This window comes from Ictalurus punctatus, chromosome 8 (assembly GCF_001660625.3).
Source record: "Ictalurus punctatus breed USDA103 chromosome 8, Coco_2.0, whole genome shotgun sequence".
Taxonomy (NCBI): domain Eukaryota; kingdom Metazoa; phylum Chordata; class Actinopteri; order Siluriformes; family Ictaluridae; genus Ictalurus; species Ictalurus punctatus.
Genome location: NC_030423.2, coordinates 5,937,135 through 5,950,332, shown reverse-complemented (window position 1 = coordinate 5,950,332; position 13,198 = coordinate 5,937,135). Strand labels below are relative to the sequence as shown.

Here is a 13,198-nt window from a genome sequence, read left to right as displayed (position 1 = left end):
GAGATTATCTCTATTATTCACCACCGTTTGCTGTCTACACAGACAACAACCCCCTTACTTATGTGCTCACTACAGCCAAATTGAATGCAACTACACATAGATGGGTGGCCGAACTATCTGACTTCCAATTCATAATCAAGTATTGTCCTTGTAAAGTTAATTGTGACGCAGACGGCCTTTCACGCATGCCCATGGATATGGAGATGTACATACAGACGTGCTCAGAAGGGTTTCAATGGGAGGTCATGAACAGTGTGACTCAAGCTGTGGCTGTTCAATTGAAGGAAAGTGAACCATGGCTGTGTCCAGTGAACATATCCACCCTGGTGACTAAGCTAACTGACAGTGAGTGGCAACCAGCCATAGCAGAAATACCCAGACATGAATTGGTGAAGAGCCAGAGAGAGGATCCAGTGATCAATAAAGTCCTGCAATACATGACCTCAAAACAGTGGCCCAAAAGAGGAGAAGAAGTTTGCAACAACAATGTAGCTGCACTGATAAGAGAGAGGCAAAGACTACATGTTGATGAGGAGGGACTGTTGTATAGGAAAACAGTAAATAGATCTCAACTGGTCTTACCAACAAAGTTCCATGAGCTGGGTTACAAGGAACTACATCAGGATATGGGGCATCTGGGAGTTGAGAGGGCGTTGCATCTTAAAAGGGACCGCTTTTACTGGCCTCACATACAGAGGGACGTGGAACAGTACATCACCCAGGTATGCAGCTGTTTGAAAAATAAGCGACCAAATAAACCAACATGAGCTCCGCTCACTAATATTGTGACCACATACCTATTTGAACTGGTCTCCATTGACTTTTTGCACTTGGAGAAGTGTAAGGGAGGATATGAATATATTTTGGTCATTATGGACCATTTCACACGGTTCGCCCAGAACAAGGCTGCAAAAATGGCTGCTGAGGAGATATATGGGGACTTTGTTCTGAGATTTGGATTTCCCACAAGAATCCATCACAACCAGGGGAGAGAATTTGAGAACAAACTGTTCGCCAAGCTGGAGGAATATAGTGTAGTCACTACACCCTACCACTCACAGGGGAATGGGCAGGTAGAGTGCTTCAACAGGACGTTACAAAAAGCTACATCTCCCCAAACATGCATTACTCATTTTAATGTGTGCAACAGTACTTTTAGAGTTTTGTACACTCTTGAACACCTCATCATTCTTACTTAATATCTGTGATAGTGATTGCAAAATTGAACACACTGGAATGTGCTTTTTTTCATCTAGTACATATGCTACCAGTTCAACAATAGAGAATTGCTCTTTGTGAAACATACGTCTTGTATGAAGTATTGAAAGATCCACCCCAAGAGCTGCATTTAGCAGGTTAAGGGAGGTAAGACTTTCCATCAAATCTAAGGCTAACAAATCATTAGCATTGCAATCATTCCTTTTTAAAGTGGCCTCAATAATATGTTTGATAACTGGATTCAAAGTAGTTATCCAGAATCCAATGACTCTCTGTGATCTCTGGACAAATATGGCACTCCAGGACCTGAAGCAACAATGACAATCTGAGTACGGACAAGGAATTAAGTGTTTTCATGTGCTATGTCAATGCTTTGGTCTGTAATGTTTTAGTTCTGATCTTTTCAATGTAGTAAAGTTGCATTTTTTGCACAACTACCTTATGTGAAAAGTTAATACTGATGAAAGATACTGCACACCCTACACAGGGTCACTGGGAGCCTGGAGCCTATCCCAGGGGACAAGGCAGGTGACACCCTGGATGGGCTGCTAATCCATCGCAGGGCAAAGTCACACGCACAAAGACATGTATGTCTTTGGACTGGGGGAGTAAACCAGAGTACCCAAACTCCACGCACATACAGGGCAGAACCAGGACTCGAACCCCCAAATCTGGAGGTATGAGGCAAGCATGCTAACCACTAAGCCACTGTGTCCTTTGAAGAAAAACCACTCACATTAAAATTCTTGACTCTATATACAACACTCAGCTATACCCCAGTGTGGACTGACGACAACTATGTTTGGTCCCTTTTTTCTGTCCTTCTCAACTGCTCTGCAGCAAAGGTGACACAAATGACAGGATGTGCATGAGAAATATATCCTGCAATTAAGAAAACAAACAAAAAATAATTATTTAACTGCAAAATACCATTTTCAAACCAAATATTAGTATTTGCATTCATATTACTCATTTCACTCATTGGGTGGCTAAACAGGCTAAACATTAGCAGGAATTTTGAAACAATGCTGAACCAGATAAAACCTATATTTTACAAGATTTGCTGTGTATCCTGGTGCCAAAAATGAGATCACACAAAACTCGTGTTTAAAAAAGCGATAAAAGAGCTACACAATGAAATGTCATGACTATATAACATACCAGATCATTATCATGCTGTATGCGAGTACATGTCCTTGTCACAATTTTTGTCACGTTAACTCTAGCCAATTTAAGAACCACTGCACAACTGTACAAAAGAGCAAATATCAAACAAAATGATATTATCATGGGTTAAGTAACACATTCAAGGTTTAAACCATCTTTATGTAAAACTTAGAGGTTTTAAGAGGTGTGTATAGGCTTCACGAAGCTCAAACATCATTGAAGACACTCTAAACTTTCGAAATGTACAGAATTAAGTGATGACAACTCAACTGTTGAATGTAATCTAATTTACTAAATGAATTAAATTTAAAAATCCAAAGTATAATGCTGTTTTAAATGTTACCTGTCAAAGTAATTTGAAGAAGCCCTTGTTGGTGATCACAGGTTTTCTTCTTTCCACATATACCTAGATTCCTTTCATCCAGACGGTGTAATTTGTTTTAAGTATTTTATTAATTCTTGTAAATATGTCAGAGATTAACAAACTAAAGTTAGGATACATGATTTTTTTTCTGTTTTATTTACATAGCCATAAAATCATTTATTACAGTGTAGTTCATGTGTGTTTGTGTTTGGCATTCCTTTAAAAGACCAAAGAGCGAAGGAGACTATAGGCCTCATCGATTATCGTTATTGAAAGCATAGATTAAGTTGCACAAACTCGGAAAAGCATATTATAAAAATTTCCCTTCATTGTATAAATAAGTTTAAATGGTTAGAGAAAACCTTCCATCAGCCCATTTTGCATAGGTTGGTGGAATGTACACATGTTCCTGCAGGAGGATTAATAATTTATGACTGGACCATCCAGCTCATCTCTGAAACCTCTCATTGGCTTGTTTAGCAAACAAGAAGTGACAGGGCTGACAAGATGGCCCTGGGTGGCAGAGAAAGCGATGTCATAATCCAGCATGTCAGAAAGCTTTTTTCTTTTAATGAGATTCCTACCTTTTGAATGAGCCCAGGTCATAATCTGCTCTACCATGATTGTCCTCATTATTTCTGGTAACAGCTGTGAAATGCTATGTGCATGTGCATGTGGTATGGGGTGTCCTGAGTGGCCGTGTATAAATCCCTTTTCAGTGAACTTAAACATACTTTATTTTGATGAATATAGTGAGAAAGAGAGGAATGAATATGTTTATTTGATAGAATAGGAACTTTTCTCAGATAAATGTAAAAGTTGATAATACCATACAGCATGTACACTGTTTATGCATGGAAAACATCAATCAAATGTAATGATAATTTAATGACAGTACAATTTTAACACCCTGTGGACAGTGAATTACTGTACATACTATCATTAATAAACTACAGTAAAGGTTACAGTTAGGACTGGGTATGATATCTGTACAGACCGTTTTTACTAGTAGAATTTAACCATAAAATATCATTGAGCCAGGTATAAACCTGGCACAGTTGATATAGTGCATCCGGAAAGTATTCACAGCGCTTCACTTTTTCCACATTTTGTTATGTTACAGCCTTATTCCAAAATGGATTAAATTCATTATATTCCTCAAAATTCTACAAACAATACCCTATAATGACAAAATGACCTTTTTTTTATTATTATTATTATTATTTTTTTTACAAATTTATTAAAAAAAAAAAAAAAAAAGCACATGTACATAAGTATTCACAGCCTTTGCTCAATACTTTGTTGAAGCACCTTTTGAGGCAATTACAGCCTCAAGTCTTTTTGAGTATGATGCTACAAGCTTTGTACGCCTATTTTTGGGCAGTTTCTCTCATTCTTCTTTGCAGGACCTCTCAAGCTCCATCAGGTTGGATGGGGAGTGTCGGTGCACAGCCATTTTCAGATCTCTCCAGAGATGTTCAATCGGGTTCAAGTCTGGGCTCTGGCTGGGCCACTCAAGGACATTCACAGAGTTGTTCTGTAGCCACACCTTTGTTATCTTGGCTGTGTGCTTAGGGGTGTTGTCCTGTTAGAAGATGAACCTTCGCCCCATTCTGAGGTCCAGAGCGTTCTGGAGCAGGTTTTCATCAAGCATATCTCTGTACATTGCTGCATTCATCTTTCCCTCGATCATGACTAGTCTCCCAGTTCCTGCCGCTGAAAAACATCCCCACAGCATGATGCTGCCACCACCATGCTTCACTGTAGGGATGGTATTCGCCAGGTGATGACTGGTGCCTGGTTTCCTCCAGACATGACGCTTGTCTTTCAGGCCAAAGAGTTCAATCTTTGATTCATCAGACCAGAGAATTTTGTTTCTCATAGTCTGAGAGTCCTGTCATATGCCTTTTACTGAGGAGTGGCTTCCGTCTGGCCACTCTACCATACAGGCCTGATTGGTGGAGTGCTTCAGAGATAGTGGTTCTTCTAGAAGGTTCTCTTTTCTCTACAATGACATGCTGGAGCTCTGTCAGAGTGACCGTCAGGTTTTTGGTCACCTCCCTGACTAAGGGCCTTCTCCCCCGATCGCTCAGTTTGGCAGGGCGGCTAGCTCTAGGAAGAATCCTGGTGGTTCCAAACTTCTTCCATTTACGGATGATGGAGGCCACTGTGCTCATTGGGACCTTCAATGCTGCAGAAATGTTTCTGTACAATTCCCCAGATCTGTGCCTCGATACAATCCTGTCTTGGAGGTCTACAGACAACTCCTTGGACTTCATGGCTTGGTTTGTGCTCTGACATGCATTGTTAACTGTGGGACCTTATATAGACAGGTGTGTGCCTTTCCAAATCATGTCCAATCAACTAAATTTACCACAGGTGGACTCCAATCAATTTGTAGAAACATCTCAAGGATGATCAGTGGAAACAGGATGCACCTGAGCTCAATTTTGAGTGTCAAGGCAAAGGCTGTGAATACTTATGCACATGTGCTTTTTTTGTTTTTATTTTTAATAAATTTGCAAAGATTTCAAACAAACTTCCTTCACGTTGTCATTATGGGGTATTGTTTGTAGAATTTTGAGGAAAATAATGAATTTAATCCATTTTGGAATAAGGCTGTAACATAACAAAATGTGGAAAAAGTGAAGCGCTGTGAATACTTTCTGGATGCACTGTATGTATTTTATGCACAGAGAATAGAAGTGGGAGCTGGTTTGAAAGGTTGTGAAAACTGTTTTGAGCTATTATCTATTGTGCATAGCTCACACAAATATCATCAGAGTTCTGTAGAGTTAAAGTACTCCCACTGCATCTACAAATCAGGCCATGAGAAGGTTATGCCACATGTTCATTAGCCAGATATGTATTCGATCTGCATATTGCATTTGAATATGAAGTGAGAATATTAAGTTTCAATTTTACACCGAAATCTGTGGTGTGGCAAAGTATTGTTTGCTTGCTCTCAGTTTGACAGAGGTCAAACCGAACTATCCCTCACTATATGACACAAGTTTACAAAATAAATAGATATATAAAAATTCACATTTCCAGTTCCTAAATTTCTGCAAAGGAAAACTACCTGCAATCCTGTACAAAAGAACAGCTCTCTCAGCTTTGTTGATGTTTAAACTACAAGCAAAAGACAAATAAAAAAAAAAAAAACACTAACAAATCATAAACATTTTATCCTGTTTATTCTCACAATATTTTTATTAATAAAGAATAAATAAGTGTTTTTTAATGTGGTATTGTTTGTTTTATTCAACATGTGTAGGGGTTTAATGGCAACTCTCCCATGAGCATTTCTCTACATGTCATACTGGGCATGGTTTGTTGTGTGTATGACAAATAAATTTGAATTTGAACTTTAACACTTCACTTTTATACTCAGATACTAGTGGGGGCTTATTGGTCTGGACCAGATATGTTAAATTAATTGAAAGGGACTGTTATAAACAAAGACTACGAACACATAATAAACTGTAAATTAATGAAGTGTTTAGATTTTATGGATACTCATAAAAGGCCCTTAAATGCATGACTTCCAGGGATAAAGTTCTTCATAGTCTTTTCTACTGTTGGGCTATTGTAAACTCCTCTGTTCTGAACACTTTTCTGTGCTTGGAAACTTTGCAAAGCACAGTTACTGTTACAAAGCACTGACACACATGACTCCTTCAATAAATGTTAAATAAATTCCTCCCAACAAAAAACTTCACCACATCAATTATTATACGTTTCGTTTTTATTAAACAACATGTTTAATGTTTTTTATTATTGTTTGTTTTGGTTATGTGGTGTGTCTTCTAAACAAGTCCCTGTACAGTACATGAACTATTAATATAAAAACAATAATGTATTAGAATGAGCACATTAATATAAACCTATTGTTTATATATACAGTAAACCCCTGTATCCACTGTTTCACTTTTTCAGTTGACTGTGGCATGAAAAAATTATATAGAAAATTAGAGAAATACAGTAAACATTCATAATTTAAATTGTGTGCCATCCTGAGTGATGTGATTAAATCTCGTGCGGTCCTGCCCGGGACGTTACTCATCCTATTGCCCAGCGTAGAAGAAGAACGTAGAAGAAGATGGGTGAGCACAGTACAATAAATATTTTTGACAGACCAAGAGAAAGAGAGAGAGACCACATTCACATAACTTGTATTATTATAAGTGTTCTATTTTATTATTTGTTACTCCTGTTAATGTCTGATTGTGCCTAATTTATAAATGAAACTTTATCATAGGTATGTACAATATATAGTACAGTATATAGCTACTATCCACAGTTTCAGGCATGCGCTAGGGGGCTTGGAACCTATCCCGCCTGGATTTGGGGGTTCTACTGTATGTTTATATACTGATGTTAAGTACAAGAGCATGATTATGAGTGTGATATTGCTTTTATACAATAATTCTATAAACAGGAAATTAATACTGAGCAACATTTCAGATAGATTGTAGCTAAATTCTTTGTTTATGTTTGCTCCGTCAAGGAAAATAGTTCCCAAACAAGCCACAGCTGGATAGATCATTGTGTATTGCAATGCAATGCACAGACTAAGCGAAAGCCTGTTGTAAGTGTAGTAATGGCTTTAGTTTTCCAACGCTAGAACTGGAATTTTATGTAACAAATGCAGACAAGCAAATTGATACAAACAGTTGTATCTGTTTCAGTCTTCCTAAACTGACTAATTTCAGATGCCGCTTTTCAGGGAGAAAAACAAGGGCAGTGCCTACCTAATAAGAACATGTATAGTATGCTTGACTATAGATAATTATGTCTTGTCATTGAACAACTAATAGCATGTATGTGGAGGGCAAACTGTTTGGGTGCTCCATTGAATTAATCAAAAACAAAATCTCAGGCCTGTGTTCTGTAGCCATCCTTCTCTTGCTTGCACTGTACATACTGATCTGGCATCTACTGATGCAATATGGGCAAAACCCTTAAGCAATGTTTTGGACAAAACCCTATCAGCTTCTATTTGGCTGAGACAACAAATGCTGTGTTCTGTATTTTGACCTACATTGTGATATCAGTGAAGTTCAGCCTCTAGAATTTGTGGATTTAGAATGTCATGATGTCTTGATCCTGACTTGCCTAGTTCATCCTGGTACATTACATACTGTACACCTAGGCAAAAGATATTCACTCTGTTTTTTATATTGCCACACATTTCATATTACGATACATTTCTTTTTTCAAGTCAATTAGGGCATCTACTTTGTTGACATCAGAGAGATAATTTCAAAACAATCAATTAGAGATGGATTTATTTGAGCTTTATTTCACTATATCAGAATTCCAGTGGGACAAATGATTCCAAAAATTATGTAATGACTTTCAGAAGCTTCTGACTGGCCAATTTTCATAATTAGAAGTTAACTTGGAGTGTACCTGTAGCTGTCCGTACGACCTGTGGTAGAATTTGCCCCTAACAGCAAGTTGTGTGCTCTGGCCTGAGGTTGGCATGGCACTGCTGAGATATTTGTATGGGGTAGGCTGGTGAGCAGTGCCTGCCTACTGGGTTGTATGCTCTGAATTTCTGGCTTGGTAGGTGTGCTGGCGGGTGGACTGATGCAGAATGCAATGGACAATGGTGTCTTTGAAATGAGAGGAATTCTGCGGTATTTCAACCATGCCTTTTGATCAGACATAGACACAGTCTAAATCAGGCTTAACTACCAACTCAGAGGAGATCAAGGAAGGGTATCTGTCTATATAAGAAGGTATTACAATTTCTTGGGTGCTCTCCACATTAAGGTAAGACCTTAACTTACTATGTTAATTTGTTGAGAGATTACTGAGGGCATTGCTCACAGGAGGCTGAGACCTGTACTGTCATTAGAAAATTATATTTAAAGTGCTCTTGAGTTAATATAAGTTACACTTCATGCCCTTTGTCCTGTAGGTGTTTTATCATATTTTATCTGCAAAGCAGTGGCAGTAGTTAACTGTTATAAATCTTTTTTGAGCTGGGCCTTTTATCTTACAAAGGTGAAAACTCTGAGGTGAGATTCTGACAGCAAGGATAAATCCTTAAAATCTGTCTGGTTCATCTGGGGTTATTGTGCAGTATTTCTCAAATACAAGAAAGGGGAAATGTTACAAACATTCTCCAAGTGTCTCTGAGCCTTGTTGAAGCAAATATAGTTTAAGTGTTTGCTAGATATGGTATCATCCTTTATATGGTATACTTCAATAGCCTGGGTAATTTGTTATAAATTCAGTTATTATCTTGTCTTGTGGACTATATGTAAACATCTGTTATGTGAAATAGCTTATTTAGGACAGTACTAAATAAAAAATAATGGAATTTTCATGATTACTCTTATTTTGTATTAAGTATTAAGATTTTGCAGATTCTACAAGGGGTATGTAAACTTTTGTTCACAACTGTATGTGTAATGTTTGATAGATAGATTATTTGTTTCTGTTTGCTGCGTGTTAGAATTTCACCTAAATAATTCTGTCTGTATGTCTTGCAGCTGCAGGGCGGCCCTCGTGGCCCTCATGCCACTGTGTGCCCTGGCAGTCAGTGGGGGATCCTGAGGGGCAGGAGGAGCCCATTGAGTGCAGCAGGCACAACCTCAAGCATTCTGACCAAAACATGAACCTATGTTGGACCGAGATCAAGCGCAAATCCCACAACATCAGGTACCATTCACACTTTTGCTTTAAAAAAAACACCTGCTCTCTGAACATACACCAACATTCCCCAACTTGTGAAAAATGTTATGATTTTATTTTCAGGCCTTTCTATGAGTAGGCTCATAAACAGTTGTTTCCATTACATTTGAATAACTTAATTATGTTCTGGTTTGTTTACGCACTTAAGGCCATATGCAGAGTTCAGTTACGTGCATGTAGTGAGGATTTAATACCAAAATACCGAAACTGTGCACATCGGTATTCAGACCTCAGATGTAACTGCTGTCTTAAGCACTATTCAGAGAGTTGCACAAGAATTGTGTGGGGGTGGAGTTTGCCTAAAACAGAGGCATGTCTCAGTTACGTGCAGTTCTGACTCAAATAAAGAGCAGTAAGTCCAGTGAAATTGACTGACAATTTGATGGAACCACAATAACACTTAAATTTATAACAATTGTAATTAATTAATAATTAAATAATTATCCTTTAAACCATGGTCCTGTTTTCTTTACATGCGAGTGCATCAAACTTACAAAAAAGCATTGGTATTATTTTATTAATTTGGTAACATAAAAATAGTTCATTTAAAGCGTGATAGAATAGCCAACATCCCATGCATATGTTATAATTTCATAACAGACCAGGAGTAATGGGCAAGGACAGAAGACTTTCAGGGAGTACATCAAAGCATTCAAACCATTGCGCTTCATTTTTGGCTCACCATGTTCAACAGCTGGCCTGGGTTAATGGACTGTTTTGTTACAATGCCCATGGCTATTGGACCAGTTTTGCCAGGATCATGTTGCCACAATGCATTTTGCTCAGTGTGTTTACACAATAAAATTCCTAGTATTGAATTAACACCTAGAGTTTCCATATACACCTATTTGTCTCCATATAAACACTGTAAGGTATAAATTCAACACTCTGGGTTTTGCTGTGTAGGCTCATTTGATTGTTAGCATCAATTCCTTTTGCTATAGCATAGGGCGATGTTTTTTTGTTTTTTTTTAGTGTTATCTGTGCTAAAGCAAGAATTTGAACATTTTATGTGGAATCTGAAAAGTTACAGCTTGATCTATTAACTTTCTTTAGAGCAGTTTACCATGAATAATCTTGCGTGCCAATATAAAAGTCAAACAAACTTTGAGGGAGGGAACAAAAACCTCTTTGTCATAATCAACAGACAGACATTGTTGTTATCCTCTCACACCATACTAAAGTGTTCTGTGCTCTGAGTGGAATGTGTTCTGGGGGTTAGACAGGAGGACAGTGGCTTGCTGGGAATTTGTTGTTGTTGGTGAAGATTTTAGTGGAGATTTTTCAGGAGATGACAAGACCCTCCTTACTTCCCACATGGTGCAGCTGTGAGGTGGTGCTCATGACTCAGATAATTTTTCTTTCTCTCACTGTGCTATTATCACTATGTGCTCACTGAGCATTATAACCTTTCGCCACTTTTTTAACCTGTCTCCTCAGTAATGCTTAATGGGGCTGTAATAACATGATAATTACTAAAAAACCCATCTAAAAAAACACAGCAAGCAATGGTCTCTGATTAGAATCTGACCTGGTCAGCCATCTTGCTAAACTCTCTCTCCCTCTGTCTTTTTGTGTGTGTGTTTGTGTGTGTCTCTTTGTGAAGTGAGAAAAAAACAATACTGATTATGTGCAAGTTATAGGAAGCAGTTATGGAGAATAAATGCAATATGCAGTATGGAATCTTTAATGCACAGGTGATTTGTCAGTATCTCTTAAAAAGGTACATGGTGAGCAGATACACTACACGGCCAAATGTATGTGGGCACCTGACCACCACACCCATATGTGCCCATTCCAACACCATGGGCATTAACACAAAGTTGGTCCTTTGCTGTTACAACGGCCTCCAATCTTCTGGAAAGGTTTTCCACTAGATTTTGGACCGTGACTATGGGACTGTTAATTGCATCTTTGCAGGGGACTGAAGATGAAGTATTATTAATGATAGAGGGCTGCATCTGTGTGACTTTTGGAATGCAATAATTATCAAGCACTTGGAGGTTGTGTTTGTGCCAGTGTTGGTGAACACAACTTTCCAGACAGAACAAATCATCAGGGGCTTATTAGTGCATGAATTATTTAACAAATGTCTAGATGAAAATAGGGAAAACAATTAAAACAGACAGGAGCACAGAGTCTACATCTGTCAGCTGGTATGGTATGGATAAAACATTTCTAATATCCAGTGGCTGTGTGTTGCTGCTATAGTTTCACTAACTTGCTGGCAGATATATTAGAATGGATTTAATCATCATGTAAAGCAAAAGCTTGCTAGTGGGGGATATTCAGTGTGTTTTCATATAATAAGATTTTGCATGCTTACATAGACAGAGATGTCCAAGACAATGTCAGAACAGAAAGGGATCAACAGAAATACTTTGCTAGGTTTTGTATGGATGCTAGTGTTTTTGTTTTTGTATAGGAATCATTTTGCATAGTCTTACTGGACAAAAGTGTCAGGCAGCAGAGCCTGATAAAGTGCAAAAATGAGGAAACCACAACTAGATCATAAACCAGAAAGATTTTGACAAATACAAGGCTTGGTAATGACTGGTATGCAAACACAGTCCTTATATACAGGCAAGTTTGATGGAATCCAGGTATCTGTGATTAATAATCAGGTGAGTTGGAATCCATGGCAGCCATGTTTGTAGGCCAAGTGGTGTTATGGGAGTTATAGTTACTGATTACCAATTACTGATACACCAATTCTGGCGTTGACATGACAAAAAGTTACATATAGCTTCAGCCTAATGTAAACTTAGAAGCAATGCCCAACCCTAACCATATTACCTGCCTACTGCTGCAGAGAAAATCAGAAGTTTTTCTCTTCATTATTCCCCCAGGGTGGGTCTGTACATTTAAAAATTTTGTTGCATTTTAATATGAATGCTTTGTCATGCATGAGAATGCTCTTATTTTTAGAGAAACATAATAATAATAATAATAATAATAATAATACATTTATAAGTACATTTCCCTAAACACTTGATCTTAAATGAAGGTATGTGTGTGTTTTTATAAATGGTGTGACTCAAAGAATGCAGGCTAAGGAGATGTGTCAAACTATATGTGTCACCTAAGGTGACTGCAGACAGATCCATATGCAGTCTAAGGCAGGTGATCAGCAAACAGGCAAAACAGAGCTAAGTAAGTAAGTAAGTAAAATTTATTTGTGTAGCACGTTTCACACAGCAACGCTGACCAAAGTGCTGAACAGAGTACAGCAAGTAAAATAGAAACAGAATTAGACCAAATAAAAGCAGACAATAGACAATAGAAAAAAAATCAATAAAAAATCTGTTTAAACAATTAAAAATTTGATCAAAAAGCCTGGTAGAAGAGATATGTTTTAAGCCTATTTTTAAAAGTAGTAATAAAAGGTGCAAGGCGGATGTCCAGTGGTAGTTGATTCCATAGACGGGGGGCAGCAACAGGAAAAGCTCTATCCCCCTTTGTTTTTAACCGGGAACGAGGGACATGCAAAAGAAAGAAGATCAGAAGATCTTAGACATCTGTTTGATGAATGTGGATTAAGAAGATCCACAAGATACGAAGAAGCTTGATTATTAAGAGTTTTAAAAACAAACATCAGAACCTTAAACTGAATCCTAAAACGGACTGGGAGCCAGTGAAGCGATGCTAAAATTGGGGTGACACGATCAAACTTCTTTGCCCTGGTCAACAGCCTTGCAGCTGCATTCTGAACCATCTGAAGACGAGCCAGAGATGACTGAG

General features: G+C 38.0%; 1 protein-coding gene across 2 annotated transcripts in view; it reads left to right on the top strand.

The window, feature by feature from the left end:
- The first annotated feature begins 4,056 nt into the window (after positions 1–4,056).
- drp2 (dystrophin related protein 2) overlaps positions 4,057–13,198 on the top strand; it is a 95,285-nt gene continuing 86,143 nt past the window's right edge. For both annotated transcript variants that reach the window (XM_053682080.1, XM_053682081.1), the window contains exons 1-2: positions 4,057–8,530; positions 9,256–9,424. In XM_053682080.1, coding sequence (XP_053538055.1) covers positions 9,378–9,424 — 47 coding nt within the window. In that variant the 5' untranslated portion in view covers positions 4,057–8,530; positions 9,256–9,377. The remainder of the gene's footprint in view (positions 8,531–9,255; positions 9,425–13,198) is intronic.